This window comes from Aulonocara sp. 'chitande type north' Nkhata Bay, linkage group LG9, assembly GCF_057382095.1.
Source record: "Aulonocara sp. 'chitande type north' Nkhata Bay isolate Kocher_YH1m ecotype deep benthic linkage group LG9, A_spYH_male_GT1.1, whole genome shotgun sequence".
In the NCBI taxonomy this organism is placed as follows: Eukaryota; Metazoa; Chordata; class Actinopteri; order Cichliformes; family Cichlidae; genus Aulonocara; species Aulonocara sp. 'chitande type north' Nkhata Bay.
In genome coordinates, this window is record NC_141352.1 from 33434140 (window position 1) to 33454907 (window position 20768).

The 20768-nt window shown below is 39.6% G+C and overlaps 1 protein-coding gene and 1 pseudogene across 4 annotated transcripts; one reads left to right on the forward strand and one right to left on the reverse strand.

Moving 5' to 3' along the window:
* Positions 1-75: 75 nt before the first annotated feature.
* Positions 76-12495, reverse strand: LOC147322606 (TIMELESS-interacting protein-like). 4 transcript variants are annotated; one of them, XM_086307096.1, is made up of 10 exons: positions 12416-12495; positions 11086-11092; positions 10893-10996; positions 7881-8028; positions 7332-7422; positions 6067-6142; positions 5636-5758; positions 5486-5549; positions 4491-4703; positions 76-671 (listed from the first exon to the last, which is right to left on the reverse strand). In XM_086307096.1, the coding sequence occupies exons 1-10, from the start codon at positions 12455-12457 to the stop codon at positions 427-429; spliced, it is 1113 nt and encodes a 370-aa protein (XP_086163222.1). In that variant the 5' UTR covers positions 12458-12495; the 3' UTR covers positions 76-426. The 4 variants fall into 4 exon arrangements, with proteins under 4 accessions (XP_086163222.1, XP_086163219.1, XP_086163221.1 ...); XM_086307093.1 differs by lacking the exon at positions 11086-11092 and having other exon boundaries at positions 12416-12475; XM_086307095.1 differs by lacking the exons at positions 11086-11092; positions 12416-12495 and having other exon boundaries at positions 10893-11009.
* Positions 12496-14020: 1525 nt separating this feature from the next.
* On the forward strand, positions 14021-15585 carry LOC147322607 (uncharacterized; annotated as a pseudogene).
* Positions 15586-20768: the final 5183 nt, after the last annotated feature.

Genomic DNA, 20768 nt, shown 5'->3' on the forward strand with positions numbered 1-20768 from the left:
ATAATTGAACGAGCACTTAATGCTTGGAAGAGGGTGATGGTCAGTTGACAGCTCACATACTACACACACACAGAGGCCTTTTATAGAAACATGTTTGCAACCAAAATTCTGCCAATAGTGAAACTGGAGAAAGAAGATGCATCAGAGCAGGAACTGTGGATCAGTTCAAATATTTTTCTGTAACAGATACCAACACATGGTAAATACGTTTAGGATTTGGACTTTTAAAAATAAGAAAAACATTTATTTCCATTGATTATAAATGTCTTTGCTAACCCAAAGCTGACGTCACAGTAGGAACATGTGCTCAAGATATAAACCACCAGAAATGCACAACATTACTCGAATGAGCAGGCACGAACATTGGGAAACCTTTAAATCTGCTCACTGCCAAAGCTTTTCAGCAGAAACTGCTGCACGTGAACTTTAATCCCCCTCTACACAGTCGTTGCTGAGCTGTTGCTCAGGGCTGAGGCCGGTCTCAGCCTCAGCGGGCTCAGAGTCTTTGGGGGGAAGCGGGCTGGTTTGTTGCGTGGAGGTGTTGTTGGAAGGCTCGAGGTCAGGATCTTCTACAGTTTCATCTCCATCAGTAGAACCTTTGATGACATTTGGTGAGGATGCAGCTGGAGGTTTGTCTCCTAACATGTCAGCAGTCTGAGAGGCTGAAGGGCCTGAAAGGGTTGAGAATTAGAAACAGTGATGGTTTCAGTCAACACAGACACACTCAGTCTACTACGATTTATAAAAGACAGGCAAAGCTGAGATAATGAAAAATGAAACTGTAAACTGCAGGGTTCAAACTCATTGTTCAGGGTCAAATTTAAGCACTTTAAGCACTTTCAAGGTCCATTATCAAGCTTTTCCAGCACATTACCAAAAAAACAGTTTGCATGTTCCACTTTGCATCACCTCAGTAAGACCATGTAAAAATTAAAACAAATCGTCTTAGGTTGACTTAAATGTTCTTTGTTCCTCTTTTGTTAAAACAGAGAAAAATGCACCACACAAAAATACTGAAAAAGGAAATGGTTGTCTTATATGCATATAGTGCACAAACTCAAAAAACTCATTTCTCTCAAAAATGCAGATGTGCAAATGTGAACAAATCAACTTGTTAGAGATGCTCATCTCCACTTGGAAAAAACAACCACACAAAAGAAGAAATCTGCACAAATGAACAAGTCTGCTCATCAGATATTGATGCTTCTTTCCTACGTGACACAACAACAGGAGACAGATGTTTGGTACTTTAACTAGTTAAGCACCCACACCACCAAAAATGGGGGAAAAGAGAGGAGATCACATTTAATCGGTTATAACACGAGGTCAGAAATATAAGTGCAGACATGAGTGTCCACAGAAGCCTCTGAATCTCAGCTGTAAACCATTTCTACAAACACCAAACAGTTAAAAGAGCAGTTACATCACCATGAATCTGTGGACAGGTAACATCCATATTTTGATTTATGATTTTCTGGAGTTAAATGTGACCCAAAGTATATTTTATAGCATATAAGCTATAAAATACTTTTAAAAATTAGGTGAGGGAAATAATCATTTTTTTCTATGTTTGAGTCCCAGTAACTTTGACATAGTAACATCTGCAGTAATATTTACCCCTCTGATGACAGCTCACAAGCGTTAGCTTTATTTTGATACCAAGACTGTTTACACAGAGTTTGTAATTGCAGAGAAATACTCCATTTATTTTGGCCTCTTCATTTTCGAGCAGGAAGCTCAGAAAAGCCCTGGGGGCCTAACAGGTCAAAGTTCATTCCCAATAAAACTAACTGTGAGATGTTTGACTACATTGCTCTCTGGATTATTGTTACAGTCCTAAATGATCAGCTTTAAAGTGTTTGTGCTAATAACACCATGTACAGTAAGACAGGCATGGAGAACAGCACTGACGGGAGGCTTTGAACAGATGACACACTCAGTTCAATTCAACATATAAGACTTTAAAAACGCACAAACATCGACCTAAAATCTATTTATTCAGTCCATCACCTGTCATAGAATTATGTCAAATAATAATGTATTGTTCATCTCCCTTAAATAAACAGGCAGCCTTAAAGTATGAAACATTCATTCATTAAAACACTAAAATGTGTCTGTCGTCTCCGTGGCTGATAGAGCCCCACAGGCATCAATGTGAGCTTAAAGCCATTTATAATTTTTAAATGGTTTAATGTGTCGGTGCTCACGATAAACACATTTTGAATGAAAGCCAGGGAACTTCAGCAGCACAAGAAATGGCTTCTTTGTGCCCACATGCATCAGTCCCTCTTTTTACCAGTTTTTCTTTAAGGCTTAAGTTGGCTAGTTAAGTGTCGGACTAACGATTAAAGCTTTCACTTGAGTGAAGTCACTAATATTACTGCTACTGCTAAGTAATGTTAGCCAAGTTTAAAGCACACTGCATAAATCACCATGCCATAACTAACTGCTGTGCTAGCACTGCCGTACTCTATCACACTCAGTGCATTTCAATCATTTCTCCAGCAAGTTTGATAGCTAGCAAAATAATAATCATAGTTTTAAACATTAGCCTGTGTTATGTACACATACTCGAAATTATTTACTGTCATGTGACTCAAGAGTACAAATTCCTTCAGTGTCGTTTTCCATCGAACACTCATTAAAACAGCACGAACCCTGAAACTGCTTATTAAAATAATATGTATGTAAATAATAGTATGTTGCATTATAAAAAATTAAGCTTTTGACTGCCCTCCAGAGTTCACGTTAACTTCAGATCTCTGGAAGCTACACTACCCGAATGATGTCAGCTGTTTAGTTTCTATACTGGACAGAAAAAAAAAAAAGGGGGGGGGGGGTGGATTGGCTCCTCTTAAGGAGGACTAATGACTAAAATGTGAAAGTTTAAAGTCGATGAGTAAATCATGCTCGGGTAATACAATGGAAACGGTCTCATATCACCATCTAGTGTTATAAACTGTAAACACATTTTTATGGGTGAAGGCTCATAATAGAGACCGATCAACAGGTCATTTTCTTTTCTATGGGTCTCATTTAAATCACATTACATCATTTCTGCGGTAAATGAGGACCCTGAAGAACGATTTAATGTCACTGTTAAAGATTTGTAGACAATAGATCGCAGACAGCTGGCTCCGCTTTAACTAAAGAGGAAGTAAAAACAGTTTGGATCACAAGTGTAAGGCAAAAACAAAAATACTACGCCTAATTGAAGCTGACATCAGACAGGCAGTAAAGAAATCAATGTTTTCTACATGCTTTGCCTCTTATTACCAAACTCCACACTAATGTGAGGAATCTCTGGTGGTTTGGACGAACTGTGCAATACGGGAACTCGTCACTCGACCTTCAGGGTTTCTGGTGGATATATACACTAGATCCACTTCACTATATTGTAAGGAGTATTCACTCACCACCCATCATCCAAATCATTGAATTCAGGTGATCCAGTAACTTCCACAGCTGTATAGAATCAAGCACCTAGGCATGCAGACTGCTGCTACTAAGTGGAAGTGTTTGGGAACGACAGCAACTCAGCCATCAAGTGGTGGATCACGTAAAATCCCAGAGTGGGGGTCAGTGGATACTGAGGCGCACAGAGGTTGCTAATTTTCTGTGGAGTCCATCGCTCCAAACTTCACGTGGTCTCCAGATTAGCTAAAGAACAGTGCACAGAAAGCTTCGTGGAATCCATTTCCATGGCCGAGCAGCTGTAGTCCAAGCCTTACATCACAGAGTGCAACGCAAAGCAATGGGACACAGCGGTGTAAAGCACGCCGCCACTGGACTCTAGAACAGGAGAGATGCAGTCTATGGAGCGACGGATCACAGTTCTCAATCTGGAAAGCCGATAGACAAGTCAACTTAGCAGTTGCCAGGACAACAGAGCTCCAGGTTTGGTGGCAGGGGGATTTCGGTGCGGGGTTGTTTTTCAGAAGTTGGGCTCAGTCTCTTCGTTCCAGTGAAAGGAACTCTTAATGCTTCAGCATGCAAAGACATTTTGGCTCCCGACTTTAAGGGAACAGTTTGGGGATGGCTTCTTCCTGTTCCAGCATGACTGGGCACCAGTGCACAAAGCAAGGTCCACAAAGACATGAACTCTGGCATGGGAGTCCTGACCAGAACACCACTGGGATGAATGAGAGCAGAGACTTGGAGCCAGGCCTTCAACATCAGTGTCTGACCTTACAAATGGTCATAAACTCCCATAAACACTCCCAGAAGAGTTGAAGCTGATATAGCTGCACAGGCGGACGTCGTGAATGGGATGTCACTCGAGTTCATATGAGTGTGGGGGCAGATGAGCAAACACTTTTGGCAATATACTGTACATTCAATGTTTTGCTTTTTGTATTTTCATATAAAGTTAATACACCAATGAAGCTAGATGATCCTTATGAACCTTCGCTGGATGTTTTGTAGCAGAATCATTAATTATTTCTGTTATATTGTGTCCCAGCTGTATGATACATTTTTGCCATTCTTACCAATTTGCTGCTGGCGTGCGCGCCTCTTTTCCAGGGCCCGCTGTCTGTTCAGCTCAATACGTTTCTGCTGCTCTTCGGTCAGAGAGGGAGTAGGTGGGGGAGCGAGGGCTTCGGCAATCTGCCCTTGGGGAGCATTAATAAAACTCTCTCTGCTGAACAGATCAGGATCCCCAAATGTTTCCAGTTCACGTTGTACCTCTTCGTCACCAGCACCTGAACACAATTTCAAGCAGTGCTGATAATTAAGTCCTGTGGAATATGGCAAGTATTTCCTATGTGCACCTGCAGGTGTGAATCCACCGTAGGGCTGTTCGATACAACGATATATACAAAAACGTCTATTTCATTTTACGCTATCGTTTGTTTCGTGGTGTCGCAAAATAAACTGTTTACGGCAATATTTCTTCATGGTTCTGATGTCACTGTAGTAAAGTTCTCTCTTTCTCTTATATATAACCACACTACGGACGGACAAGCGCCTGTTTTTATGCGTTGTCGTTAGCAACAACGACGGTAAAACCATCGCGTGTCCGCTTGTTTATGTTCCACATAAACCTTTCAGAATAAAGCTCAAGATCCTGTTGAGGCTTTTCAAAATAAACGGAATCACGTGAAAGAGCAGAGTGTTTACGGATGAGAAGTAAAACAGAGCCGCCAGGTGCTAAAAAATAAACCTTAGACTCAAACGTTAGAACAGGCTTTCCCCCGCAGCACGCCGTGTAATAAATACTCACAAAGAAAACGGCGCCGTTACAACTTCTGTCTAAAAATGTGTCGTTTCATGCATCGGTTAAAACACTCGACTCCAGCTACATGACGCGCAGCTGGAAACACTTCACGCAAGTCGAGATTCACAGAATTGACAGAAAATGTTACATTTCTGTGATTTATATCGTTATCGGACGATAGAATTCTTATATCGGGAGATGAGACTTTGGTCATATCTCACAGCCCTAGTCCACCGTATCCCCATCAGTAATGATTTTTCTTCTTACCATCTGTACTTGTAAAATCTTCATGTGTCAGGGGCATGTCCAGTCGTATTCGTTTAAGACATGTCTATAGAAGAATGAGTAAAAAATTACAAATTCTGAACATTAGGAATCCCACACGCTTGCAGGAAATATTCTACTGCTTCCTCTCACCTGCACTTCCTTTTTGCTGCCGAGCCTTTCCACTTTGTCAATAAAATCTTCAAATTGCAATTTGGGGTACAACCTGTGGGCCCAGTTCTCCATCTTCTGCATCAGCAGCCGCAGGTCTGCAGCCTAATGGGGCAAACATCAAAAACAGCGAGTAGTGATATGAAAGAGGGCTGTGTGTGATAGGACGCTTCTTCTTCCCACTAAAAAATGACTTCCAGTCATTGGAACAAAAGACATCTTAATTTGGTAAACCAACCTCTGGTTCCCCTCACTCATTTTTGACCACGACAGAAAGGGCAACTTTTGACCTTTTAGTCTCAAACCAAATTTAGGACATCTAATTAAAAGCTGACAGGCCAAACAGATTTAGCTCAAAAACCAATGTTCATTCACATCTGGTAATTGGTGGGACAGATGTTATCATATCCTACCTCGTGTCCTTTGCCTTTGAACTGGATATTGTCAAAGAGAGTGCCCAGAGCTGGAAGCCCTCGATCTGATATCAGCCTGGGAAAAAATATTAAGACTAAGTTAAACCATTAATGGATTACAAGCAGGGTTAGCAGCACATCCAGGCGTATTTGGCTTATCCAATTCAGGATCGTGGATGGCTGAAGCCCATCCCAGCAGCCAGGTCGCCAGCCTGTCACAGGGCCAACACAGACAGACCCTCTGAATGGAAATGTCAGTGCCTTCAGATGTACCATGTTCAGAAGGCAGTAGCTTGTTGGGGGGGGGTAGGGTGTTTGGTTTTCAGGGTGCCCACAACCTTTCTTTTCCTACCTGTTTGTACATAAGGCAGTATAATGAGAAATAGTCAAATTTCTCCATCTAAAAATAAAAAATAAAAAATTGCTATATATATATATATATTTATAGCAAAGTTGCAATTAATTTGAATATTTTATCAAATGAAAATCTATGTTTTTCTTTAATACAGCTTGCAAGTTTTATCCTAAGTATAATCGACGTTCTTACTTAAAAGCTTATTTAACATCCTTTGATTTAGTATAACTTAGTTCTGTCCAGGAACATTGTGAACAGAACAGTAACAGAGGAGTGCCACTGGAACACCCACTGGGAGACTACTGGGAACGAGCCTGACTTATGGTTGGCAATACTAACCAGGTTCACACTATAGGTGTACAGAGACTGGAAACATCTTTCTCACACACATCCAGGGATGTCTCCAACGCTCTGACAATTTTCAGTCTGGGAATTTTGCCCATCCAAATGATGAAAACAACAATGGTATTAGAGTCTTTCTTCTTTAAATGACTGGCAGAGTGAAGCTGCACCATCATCACACAGATGCAGTCATTTGTACCCGCCGCTAAAGCGTAAGAAGACGCTGCAGTACTCTGCGAAACGACAGGTGTCGCCACTCAGATAATATCACATCACTTTTTTTGTGCAAAGTTCTTTCCACAAACTTACGTTTTCAAACATTTGCAACAACTCTGTGTGTCAGTGTGTCTCTGAGCCTCTGTGCACGATTATTAGTGAAACGGTGATAAAAACCAGTGCAGTCACAGACTCGTGTTCAACCTGGCTGCAACACTGACAGTCTGCACACGTCAATCAATGATTTTGGCCTCCTTGTGTCCCAGCTCACACAAGATGACATCAAATTCCTATTTAAATGCGCATTTTAATGCATTTCAACCCTCTGTCGTGATATAAATGTCTTTGCTACCTGTGGGAGTCCAGCTTGGGTTGGGGTCTCTTCACGCCTCTCCTTTTAGCAGTAGGGACATCAGCCAGCTGTGATACCTCACCTTCATCTCCTGCATTGAAAACACATGACAACAGGATGTGTTTCTAACTCATTCTGTTGGCAGCGTGGCAAACTTCAAGCTTATCTTTAAATCCAGACAAATTATAGACTGGAGGTTACAGAAGAAATGTGCTGGTTTGAACAGTATCTGATAGGTTTCATTTGCTCACGCAAACAAAAACATGTGTGTTGTTATTGTTAGAAACATCCAGTCTCAGAGAGATGCTGAAAAACCAGTTCATGCATTTGTTAATTCTAGGCTGAACTAACAAATTCATTATTATCAAGCTGTTCCAAAAAGCTTTGTGGAAGGACTATGAGAGGTTGTATTTCTCCCACATTAGCCTTTTTTCCTGAATCTTATTTTTCTATGATTCTTCATTAAACCATGAATTTAAAATACAAAGTTCTGAATCATCACATCTTAAAGACCTCATAGTAATCCTGTAAGAGCACAGCAGCATCTACCATCTGCAAAAGGGTCTCCTTCCTCCTGGCCTCCCCGGCCTGGGGAGTGTGGTGGTGGGAGTGGGGGGAAAGCTTCATCCTCTATGCCGTCATAGTCAGGAATGTCCTGCGGGCTATTTTCCTGTGGGTCAACCATGGTGAGTCGGTCCTGGAGACAAAGTAAAAGACGTGTGAGCCCCAGTCGTCAACAGCATCAGCATTAAGTTACATGAATTTAACTGCAAGTTGAAAAAATGACATTTATTTCTGTAAGAGTAATTCTTTACTGTGTTACAACATCAACATGAAAACCTAAAAAAACTGGCATTTACTTTTTTCTTTTTTTACATCAACAGGAGGAGCTGTACAGACACTCATCCCACCTGGAATTATACCCCAAATTCAGAAATGTACTATTATGATACATTAATGGTCCATTATGTTTGTTTCACAGTTATATACATAATACAATTTATAGATTTGTATATATTTACATTCTATCAGGGATGAACTGGTTGTGAACCTTTGGGCTGATAATGACATTTAAAAGTTACAATTTGGATGAATTATTACTGCGATACTTCTTTTGGACTCTGTAGTACCACAGAAATATCATTAAAGTAACAGGTTTGTTTTAAAGTCTTTCAGCTGTTCCGTAAGCATCATCGTCATCATCATTTATATAGCACTTTAAAAACACACCTGGCAGACCGAAGTGCTGCACAATACAAATGTAGTAATAAAATAGCAAAAAACAAACATAGCAATAAAGTAAACTCTTGAGCCAAAATGATGTGACACAACTAGGGCTGCCACAAACGATTATTTTGATAGTCGACTAGTCACCGATTATTTATGCGATTAGTCGACTAATCAGATCATCATCCACTGGACGTAAAACTACAGCTTATTGCACCATGCAGCATATGCTCTTATATAACTATCATTAGCTTACAGCTTTAAGCTTTTAAGGTGCTAACTAAAAATAAAGACAAGATGATAGTTTATTCAATTTTAATGAAATTTGCAGATTGTTTCGGTGAAGTTTAATAAACTCCTTGCTATCTAAAATATAACAGGACACCATCTCACACTTCTGATAATCAGCTGTCTGCTTGACGTTTATTCAGCTGTGTAAAAACTATAACTTTAATCTCAGACAAACCGATTTACTCAGGAACAAATAAAATACTAAAAAAAAAAAGCCAAACAACAACATTTTTAATTTATCTAAGTGACTCATATATATTTAACCTGAGTAGCGAAAGACGGCGGTGGGTTTGAAAACAATTTGCCTGGAGTCCGGTGTTCTCACCGTGCTAGTGACCTAGCCCCCGGCTAGCTATCGAGCTAGTGGGTAACAGACGACTCTGAAAACGTCGGAGCGCTTTTGAAAATATGTGGTGTCCTGATAAACTGAGCCGATATTTGAGGTTTACACAGCTACATTCTCGGCTGAAAATATGTTAAACGTTTATTTTGTGACCCAGAAAGAATAATAAGAGTAATATTAAAACTAACTAGCTGCCGCCATTGTTGGAAACTGAGCTGGGCCGCGCTATGAATTCTGGGACACAGCTGCTGCTTCTTCTTCTTCTTCTTCGGGGTTTAACGGCAGCTGGCATCCTTGTACATGCAGTGCTGCCATCTTCTGTTTCAGTCCGTTATTACACTCTTAAATCCTGCTACTTATTCCTGCGTCTTTTGGGATCTTACAAAGCTTCAAACGACGCGTCGACTATTAAATCAGTCGTCGACGATTTTGATAGTCGACGTAATCGTGACTAGTCGACAAATCGTGGCAGCCCTAGACACAACACAGACACAAAAGGAAATCTTCTACATTGTTTTGCTGTTCACACAAGTTCTAATGCTACCCTTTGTTTCTGGAAGGAGACGATTTTCTGTCCAGTATTAAAGTTCAAAGAACAGGGTATCCGTCTCCAGTGGGCTGCTAAACAAGTTTACCAGAAAAATCAGACCCACGGTCATGTTGTGTCACTTTGAGTGATTAGTCAGCAGCAATAACAGGGAATGACAAACTGACAGACTTTGGATATAAAACAAACAATTTAAACATTTAGAAGTTAAACATCTTCTCGGATTCCTTTTGCTGCACATGTCTATGTATGTATTTGCTGTACAGTGTCATTTGTTTGGAACATTAATCTTGATGTATACATAAACATTTGATTTAAAAAACGTGTTTAAAAATGAACACTGACACAATTAAACACAACACTGGTGCACGGTGACTGCAAACAGAAGCAGCTGCTTGTATCCTCCTGTGCACGGATCCGTGCTCTCTGTTTATTAATAAAAGCCAAACTTCATTAATGGTAAGTGACAGAGATCTGATGAGTTCTTGCTGGTTTGTATCCACAGGAGGATACAAGTAAAATCCTCTGCAGGTTAGTGCAGGATAAGCAGGCAAGTTTACTGTAATGTGATGGATTTAAGTAAAGAACAGTGTGTGACTGGTGCACAGTGACTGTGGTGCTCATGTCAGAGTTAGATTACATCAAGTGTAGCAGAGATTAACTTAAACTTAAGCTCATGATGCTGACATTCATTCACTGAGCTCCACCCACATACCAACAGTTTAGTGTATAATATAAAGACAGTGTACTGTCAGTGTAGAGAAAGGAAATCAGCCAGGACAACTCGTGAAACATCTGCAGACATCTGGATGAATTCACAGAGAGCAGCAGGTCAGCTGATCACAGCCTGTACATTAAAAAAATCTACTGGAGCTCTCAATAGAAATGATTGTGAGCTGTGACCCTTTTCCCCACACTGAGCCACTACAGCTGATGTTAGGGTTGAATCCTGCTGAATCCCACTTTAACATCTTCCTGCTCATTTTGATGTTTAGAGGCAACGTCACCGTCTAAGATGTAGGCATTGTATACATTGTATACATTATTTCTACATTACATTAATATTGCACAAGGTTCATTTAGTTTAGCATAAAATATACATATCAGTACTTCAGCTTTTAATGGAGTATTTCTTAACACTAGTATCTGTCACCTTCTGTGTTGAGCTCATTGTTTTCTCTGCAGTGGCTGAGCTGAGTCCAAGTAGCTGAAATTTCCTCTGCTGCTCCGTCAGACTCTTCTCCTCCTCCTGATCAGCTGGGACACAAAACAGAACTTTGTTAAGCTCCACACTGCACTGAAGAGTCAAAGTGTCTCATATGTTCATCTGAGAACACACAGAACACATTTTAGCTTCCTTGGGTGGACAACTTGTTTGAAACAAACACAAAAGGTTTGAGCACCGATACCAAATTCAGCAGTATGACACACCAGTACCAGGAGAGCAATTCCTCTTTAAAATATGCCCTGGCCAAGAAAAAACCCAACAATATACGTGTGCCGTGAGAAATGATAGATAGATAGATAGATAGATAGATAGATAGATAGATAGATAGATAGATAGATAGATAGATAGATAAAATTTATTTCAAACATGCAAATATAATTGAAATAACAACAGAAAAAAATAAAAATAACAAAACTTAAAAATCATCAAGTTTTCATGCAAATATCTATGTCTACAGAATGTGTGTGCTCGAAAAGGAGTAGGATGAAGTTTTCTTGTTCCTACCCCCTTATTTCAAATTTCATTGCTTACAAATCCATATCCAGGATTCAACATTATTTGATCATATATTTAACTATGTACAAGTCTAACACATTGAACATACACAAATAAAACCATTTTCAGCACGTAAACCAGAACAACAACAAACTACATTTTTTACATAAACTAATCACTCTGTTTATAACAGCCGCTTAATCTCTGAGTTTATTTTCTATCTATGTGACAAAAACCTTAATGAACACTTAAGGTTGGGTTACTCAGGCCTTGATTTATAAAAAATGAGGACACAATGAGACAACTCAGTCACTGAGAGGAAGATTTCCTATATTCATGCAATTTATTATATTTTGAACAATCGTGTGAATTTTTGTATTGATGTACTTGTCTTGATTTCATCTGTATATCCGAGTGGGTGTAGAAATCTGAGCCATCATCTGAGTAAGCCTCATCACAACTTTGCGCTGATAAAGGCAGCTGTGTTTTAGCCTGGAACACATTTATTTTTACATTTCTCATAAATGTATTTCATTATAGCACTTTTACCGCCAACATGTTGGGTCTTTTGGAGCCGGAAGTGACCTTATATGGAAGAAGGGTGGCGCTAGCTAGCTTAGCTAGCAAGCTGCATTCATAAGCTGTGCAGGTGCCACAGAGATGCTAAGTAGCCTTAATAACAGACTAATAAAACAACACAAACTCTGATTACAATGAGCTCATTTAAAAGCTTTCTTCTAATAAAATTATTTTCTTCTCTGTGTTTCACAACCTTTTGGTGATATCTTTCTGTAAATTAGTTTAAAGCAGCTTGAGTCAATTTAGTCAGATTTTTTTTTCCAACTTGTTCACAAAAACTTGAGAAGAGACACCGAGGAGAGCAACAGAAAGCCTCATTCAGGAGCTAAACTCAAGATTAACTAGACTCGGATTAATATTAGCTCGGTGCTTACCTTTAAATCAGTCTTGACTATAATCGGAGAGAAAAACGCCATAAAGCGGGAACTCGGCTTCTTCTTCTTCTGCTCTTGTATTTTTTGGCGGTTAAAGCTTTAAGGCGCATTACCGCCACCTGCTGGACTGGACTTTTCATGTCCCAAACATCATCAATTGGGCACAAATTTGTTGGAGTTTCTGTTAATAAAAAAGATGGAATTCAAGGATCTTGTTATTTGGTTTGTTCGTTTTCACCATTTACTCTACAATTTTCTGCCAGTGTATAGCAAACCCCACAGCTCAAATCAATGAAGAATTTAGTATTTTTAACATATTGCTTAAGCTGGAACCAGCAGCTATATAGGCCTAATTTTTAATCCAAACATGTGATAGAGGTTTACCACCAGGAGAAGCAGACTGTAAATAAAAGACTGTGCTACTGAAAATAGTTAGTCTGACTTTGGATTGTAAATATGTTTCCTTTTGTCACTTCTGTATTTGTATATGGCTCAAACTATTTGTTATGAAAGCAAAACAAACAAACTGATGTTGTATAAATTGATTCAGGATTATTTACTTCGAGTCCAGAAATCATAGCTGTCTCATCAGATCCAGTTGTGACATTAGCTATAGTTTCCGCGGAGGGTACTTGGTTCTGTATGACAGCACAGCTTTTAGGTTGAATTCAAGCGCTTGAGTACAGCCTGATAATTAGAGGCCTGCAAACTGTTTGCTGATCAACTTTGGAAGTAAAAGTACAGACAGCTATAGAAGACACAGGACACGAGATGGGTTCATTATTTCTTTTGAGTTCCATGTAACAATCCGTAACTCTGTAATTAATGAATGTGCCATTTAATCTTGGCTGCAGCCAAGATTAAATGGCACATTCATTAAATGGCTAAAATGGGTTGGCTGCCGTTCAGCATTTAGCACAAGTCAGCTTTTGATCAGAAAGTTTTCTGGTTTGATCCCTGGCTGCTCCAGTCTGCAGGCGAAATATCCTTGGACAAGATTGTAATCCCAAGCTGCTTTCTGATGCATCCATTGGAGTGTGAATGCTTTATAGAGTTTGTGAAACAGTTGTACGTGTGGTCAGATTGTTTTGTATTTGTGTGTGGATTGAAGCACATGTCTGAGAGCACATCAATCACTGCACATATTTTTTAAAATCTTAGTTTAAATAAAGTTTTTGATTATTTATTATAAAAAAGAGATGATATATATATAATGCAGTGGGCACTCTACCAGCTAACATGTCAGTTAATTTGACACATTGATTTATTTATCATTTCTTTTTCTCTCTCAGCTTTTCAGCTCCATATTTTTGCCATTTCTTCCACACTCAACTCTGTTCTACAAGGTGAGCCCACAGTTAATGTAGGAGAGGGCAGGTGGCATTAAGAGATTTGATTGGGCAATCTAGGGCCCAGTTAGTTCTTCCTTTTGGTGAAAGCTGGGCTCTTCAGTTCAGCATGGTACAGCTCCAAAGATTCTGCAACATCAAACCCTCTGTCTGCTAATGTTACATCACCTGGGCTGAGGCAGTCCAGGTAATTTCAACAGTTTCTTGAAATTAGTTAATTCAGATATAAACAGAGTGACAGTTTACAGATTCAAACATGTCTCAGAGAAAACAGAAAAAAACAGTAAAGCCCAACTCTCCTCTTTGTGATCAGGAAGACAAAATTCAACTTCCTGATCAAGTAGACAAATCATTCAACCAGCTTCTAGAAAAGGAAGATATTCAAAAGTTGAAAGAAATGGAACTCCTAGAAATGCAGGGAAGAAACTTTGAGCTCCAAGCAAAGCTTGATAAAGCACTAGAAAAACTAGTGCTGAAGGACAAAAAGAATCAGGAGCTGCAAGTAAAGCTTGATGAAAGACCGCACACAAATGAAGAGTTTCTTCAAGAAAAAAGGCTACAGGAGATAAAACAGAAGGAAATGGATTTCAAGCTCCAGGACATGGAGAAACACAACAAAGGCTTGCAAATCAAGCTTAATGAAGCTCTGCAAAAAAATTAAAGAACTCCTCCAAGAAAAATAACAACAGGACATGAAGCAGTGCAAACTCCAAGGCATGGAGGAAAAATACAAAGCGCTTCAGGTAAAGCTTGATAAAACACTGAACAAAAATAAAGAGTTGCTTCAAGAACAAAAGCAACAAGAAATTAAACAGAAACAAACGGACTGCAAGCTTGAAGACGTGCAGGAAAAATACACAGCGCTGAAAATGAAACTTGATAAAGCACTGCAAAGAAATAAAGATTTCCTTCAAGAGAAAGAACAGCAAGACATGAAACAGAAACATCTGGATTGCAAACTTCAGAACATCGAGAAACACAACGAAGGCTCGCAAGTAATGCTTGATGAAGCTCTGCAAAAGAATAAAGAAATCCTTGAAGAGAAAGAAAAACTGGACCAGAGAGACACGCAGTGCCAACTCCAAGGTGTGCAGGAACAATACGGAGCGCTGCAGGTAAAGCTTGATGAAACACTGCACAAATATCAAGAGCTGCTTCAAGACCAAGAACAACAGGAAATAAAGCAGAAAGAAGACAAAGAAATTCTCCAGGACTTTGAGAGGAAAAACCAAAACCTGCAAGAACTTTATAACAAACTGAACTACAAAACACCTGAACTGGAAGAGGAAAAGGAAAAACTGCAAAACCTGCTCAGAGATGCAGAGTAAGCTCAATGACATGCTGAGAAAAAACACAGAAGTCGAGGAACTTTCAGACAACGTGAAGTGCAAAAACACTGAGATGCAGGTGCTAAAGCAACAACTAGAGAAAACAAACGAAGACCTGCAGTGTTCACTTCAAGAAATCGAGAGCAGAAGTCAGCAGTTGGAAGACACGCACAACAAATTACAACAGAGTTATACAGAGCTGCACGAGGCAAAGCTAATGCAGGAGGCAACATCTAAAGAAATGAAAGAAAGGCTCGAAGACAAACAAGCCAAATTAGAAGAAGTGGAGAAAACATGCAAGAGACTTGAGCAGGAGAATGCAGAAACAATCGATCAGTTGAGAACCCTCATCCTAGAGAAAAAAGTGCTCGTGGAAAAGCTCATGGAAAAGAAGAAAAAACGCTTCTGCTTCTTCTGGAGGAGGGACACTCCTGCTTTTTCTACTTTTTCTACTTTTTCTACTGCTAATGTCACCTCGTCTGTTCCATCTTAATTTTCACCTCTCCTCTCTCTTTCTCTCCCTTTCTCTCCTGACACCTCTCCCTCCCCTGTCTCCCTTTAACTCCTATCACCTGTCCCATCTCCTCCCCCCCCCTCTCTCTTTTCACCCTCACCCCCCAACCAGTCCCGACAGTTGACTGCCCCCTCTAGAGCCTGGTTCTGTCATAGGTTTCTTCCTTTAAAGGGAGTTTTTCCTATCCACTGTCGCACCTAGTGCTTGCTCAGAGGGGATTGTTGGGGTTTTCTCTCCTCTATCTCTTTCCTCCTTTCTATCCCTTTCCTTTACCTTCTTCTTTACAACCCCTCCCCCCCTTTCTATTTCCTCAATAATTTAATAATAAACACAATTGGCAAAATTTTAAAAAGTCAGATCAATGTCTTCATTCAAGAATGAATTGTCTTTGTCACGGGGTCATGTGTATTTTGTGTTTTCCTCGGGCTGGTGATCCTTGCAGTTGTTGAGCCCAAGAGTCCAGATTTTTAGTGTTTTAATCACATTTAGTGTTACATTTTAGATCACAACAAAAGGATATCCACAATTTAGGATTCAGGCATTTGTCTTTTTCAATATCATAATCATTCTATGATTGAGTCGGTTACAGAAGCAGCAGTTAGCAGCAATAACTTCAATTCATCAACATTTGCAAGCATTTCTTTATACACAGCATTTCTGTCAGGTTGAGGTCTGGACTTCCATGCAGTAGATTTGCTGCTGTGCTTGGGCTCATTATCCTGTTGCATGGCCTAATTTAGGAGAAGCTTTAGCTGTTGGACAGACGGCCTCACATTTGACTCTAGAAAACTTTGGCATACAGAGGAGTTCGTGGACTGCAAGGTGCTTATTGCTTGTGTCTGCAGAACAAGCTCAAATCACCACAATTGAACCAGCGTACTTGACAGTGGATTTGAGGTGTTTGTGCTGTGTTTGATTTTTGCTGAAGTTACTGCTGTGCATTATGACCAAACCTCCACTTTAGTCTCATCTTTTAAAAATATGTTGCTCCAGAAGCTTTCAAGGGCAAATTTGCAAACCTCAACTGAGTTGTTGTGTTCTCTTTAGAGACAAGAAGCTTTCTCCTGGCGGCCCTTCCAGACCAACCATACTTGTTTTGTCTTTTTCTAATTAAACTGTCTTGAACATTAACATGCTGTTTAAGGCCTGTAGAGGCTCAGATGCAGCTCTTGGGTATTGTGCAGTTTCTGTGAGCACTGAACAGTCTTTGTGGTGGATCTGAATGCTCCAGACTAGCAAACTTGCTCATGGTCAGTTAATCAAGTGCATAGAGCCCTGTGATGAATTTTCACATTTACTCTGTGAATCTTCATTCTTCTAGCTAGTCTTTACTCTTCTAGAAGCTTTCTTTGCTCAGACGTCTGCAGCATTGAATCTATGTCTTCTCCACTGCTATTCCAAACAAGGTGCTGATGCAGGGGTCATTAGCACAGTAAGATTTAAGTGCACAAAATGTTCACATCATAATAGTAATAATAATTAGAGGAGAGTATTATGTAGTCCAAGAAGTGTGTGGAGAAGTTTTCAGTGCAGAGGAGGGAACCATGGTGTTCAGGAGCCAAACTGCTTTGGGGGAAAATGCTATTGCACAATCTTGCCGACCTGCTCCTGATGACGCAGTCGTCTTCTGGAGGGAAGTGTGGTAAACAGTTGATGGGAAGGGTGATGCGGGTCAGCCATGATGCTAGTGGCTTTCCCAGTGAGGTGTAAATATCCTGTAGACTGGGTAGAGAGCTGCCAATAACACGCTGTGCGGTCCACACAATCCTCTGGAGGGCTCTGCGATTGGACGCATGACAGTTTTCATACCAGACTGTGATGCAGCGGGTTAGGATGCTCTGCATGGTACCTCTGTAGAAAGTATTAAAGATGGGTTTGGGGATGTGCACCTTCTTCAGTCGTCTCTTAAAATGCAGTCGCTGCTGAGCTCTTTTAGTCACTGATTTGGTGTTGCTGGTCCAGGACAGGTCCAGGGGCGGATCTAGAGAAATTTTTCCAGGCTGGCATGGAAATCAAATGGGGTGGCAAAATCAAAGCCTTGTTTTAAAGACATATGCAGGTGTTACATATGATTAATATACATTAAGCATATGTTTCATATAAATATGGTCTATAACTTAATTATTTTCTATAGCCCACATAATTAAACATTTCAGTTACATAAAATGTGTGTACTGTATAGCCTGTATAATAAATAAATATGTAACCAATAAGTATAAAATCCAGAAAGCTACACAACACTGGGCAGGGGCTCATTTCCAAACACAAGTCTAACTTAAGTTTCATACTGTTTTTGTTAGAAAAAAATCAAATTGTACTGACTACTACTACTGCCAGAAAGCTGCACTGTCACAAACAATTATTGAAACCTCATTTTTCATGATTTGTTGGGTCAATATTCTGAGGTCCAAAATATAATTGGCCATTTTTGGCTGCTTTTGATTGTTGTTGTTTTTTTACCTTGTCTTTCTTGGTATCATTCTTTTCAGCACAACCTCACACGTCCAAATTTACAGTTATTAAAACAACTGGTCTGAAATCACACAAACACATAAAACCCTAGTAGTAGTTATATTTTCTCTTTACTATAAAAACCACAGACATGTTTAGTAAATTATTTTCATAACTTGAAATGCAAATATAAGTGGTAATTATTTTAAATTAAAATTAAACAAAAATTTTGTAAATAATAAAGTTATATACAACTATTCATCTAAAAATGCAGGCAATGCATCTGGGGTTCTTATTTTTATTTTTTTGCACAGCCATTTTAAAAATACTACAACAATCAGGTGTCACAATAAGACGCCCCACAAATTATTTGTGCCAGTAAAAAAAAAAAAATGTCAACCACAAGACAGAGAAGAACATCACAGGGAGAAACCCTGCAGGCCTGACAGCAGGTGTATCGCTCATTCTGTTTTCCACCTGGAGACAGGGTTCACATGGCATTCTGCCTGTGTAACTTGTGTAACTACACAAGTTAACACAATTCAATTCAATTCAATTTTATTTATATAGCGCCAAATCACAACAAAAGTCGCCTCAAGGTGCTTCATAGATACAGAGAACAACCCAACAATCATATGACCCCCTATGAGCAAGCACTTGGGCGACAGTGGGAAGGAAAAACTCCCTTTTAACAGGAAGAAACCTCCAGCAGAACCAGGCTCAGGGAGGGGCGGGGCCATCTGCTGCAACCGGTTGGGGTAAGAGAAGGAAAACAGGATAAAAGACATGCTGTGGAAGAGAGACAGAGGTTAATAACAGATATGATTCAATGCAGAGAGGTCTATTAACTCATACTGAGTGAGAAAGGTGACTGGAAAGGAAAAACTCAATGCATCATGGGAATCCCCGGCAGCCTACATCTATTGCAGCATAACTAAGGGAGGATTCAAGGTCACCTGGTCCAGCCCTAAATATATACTTTACCAAAGAGGAAAGTTTTAAGCCTAATCTTGAAAGTAGAGATAGTGTCTGTCTCCCGAATCCAAACTGGAAGCTGGTTCCACAGAAGAGGGGCTGTAGTCGCAAATTTTGAAGCCATCCTGATAATCTTCTTGCACCAACGATGTGGAGATCCAACCCTTTTAGATCAAATTAAAATCAAGACAGTCAAAAAGATGCTCTGTAAAAGAGTAGAAAAAATAGATACAGACATGTGCTGCATGAAAGACGTTAGGGAAGGTTAGTTAGCTGGAGAGCGAGTTATGCAGGAGAACTCTCAGCAGCATTAACTGCCCTGTTACTGCACCACCTTAATAAACCATGGTGAAGCAAAATGTCTTGTGCTTAAGACTCTACATGAAAGTTAAAATATATATGTTCAGTGCACATAGATATATAGTGTATAGTTATACATATCACACAAAAATCCACCACATCCCCCCTTGTGGTACCTGGAGGTACCACCTAAAAAGACCCAATGACTAAAGAAGAACAAAAATCGTGAAAACGAATGCGTGCGCTGTTTTTTTGCTAACATACTTTAAAGCAAGCTCTAAATAGAATATAAGAATTTGTATAAAGATCCCACACAGTTGTTGCTCTATTGAATAAACCCCAGAAACCTCATAGTCATCAACATAACATTCTTCCAACGCTTCATTTCTCTTAGTCAATTAATTTAAGACTAATTGATTCCTCTTCATTTGCAAATCATACTACACAGTATCCTTATCAGAATACTCAAGAAACTTAAAACTAGCCTAATTACAGTAAAATGAAAGTGAGGCATGAAACACATCAGCAGAGACACATAATACATACACGGATTACACAGCACCATATGTGACATTAAAAATAATACAATAAAACAATTAATTCCCAATTTTGGATTTCATCTTGGTCAGGTTCAACTTCTTTTTCTGAACAACTTCTCAGTGTGGGCTTTGAAATGTTCTTTGATCATCACTTCATCTTCTTCATCCGACATAAACCCACCAAGAGCATTCTCTTTGTGGGCCGGTACTGCTCACCCGAGTAAACACGAGCTGACATTGACATGAATTAAACATAAAACATTATATACAGTATAAGATTTTGTAAGGTAAACCTAGTTCATACAAATGAAGTAAAGAAAAGTTATTAAAACAAAACGTGCCTTGCTGTTTATTCTTTCAGTGTCCCACAGTAGCACATTTCCTGCTAGGAAAATGTCAGAAGTCACATCATTTCTGTAAATTGGGAAGTAACTGTAATACATCAAGTCACCTCTGTCTCTTGTTACCAGGACTTTTTAAAATGAATGGTGCAACATGGAAAGAGGCCCTACACAAGAGTTTAGCTTTGAGCTCAATATGCGATGATCCTTTCAGCCATGACATCTCTGACATGGGAAACCAGGGAATTTGATTAGAAAATGGTGAAGGATTTTCTTTTCAGTTAGAAACTGGATTTGTGTAACATGGTGGTGAAAAGCCCCCAAAGAAAGCAGCATATGATCAGTCGCTATATTGCATTTAATACAAACGTCCTTCGTGTATCCTTTGAATACAGAACAGATCATTTCTGATATCTATGAGTAAACCCAACGAGCACGTGTCCCAAAAGACCCCACAGTGTTTTTATCTGGCTTTTCCCTGACAGTTAGTGGACACTGACAGATGTGTGCTGAATATGAAAGGAAACAAAAGAACTAAAGAAGGTTTGCAGTGTTA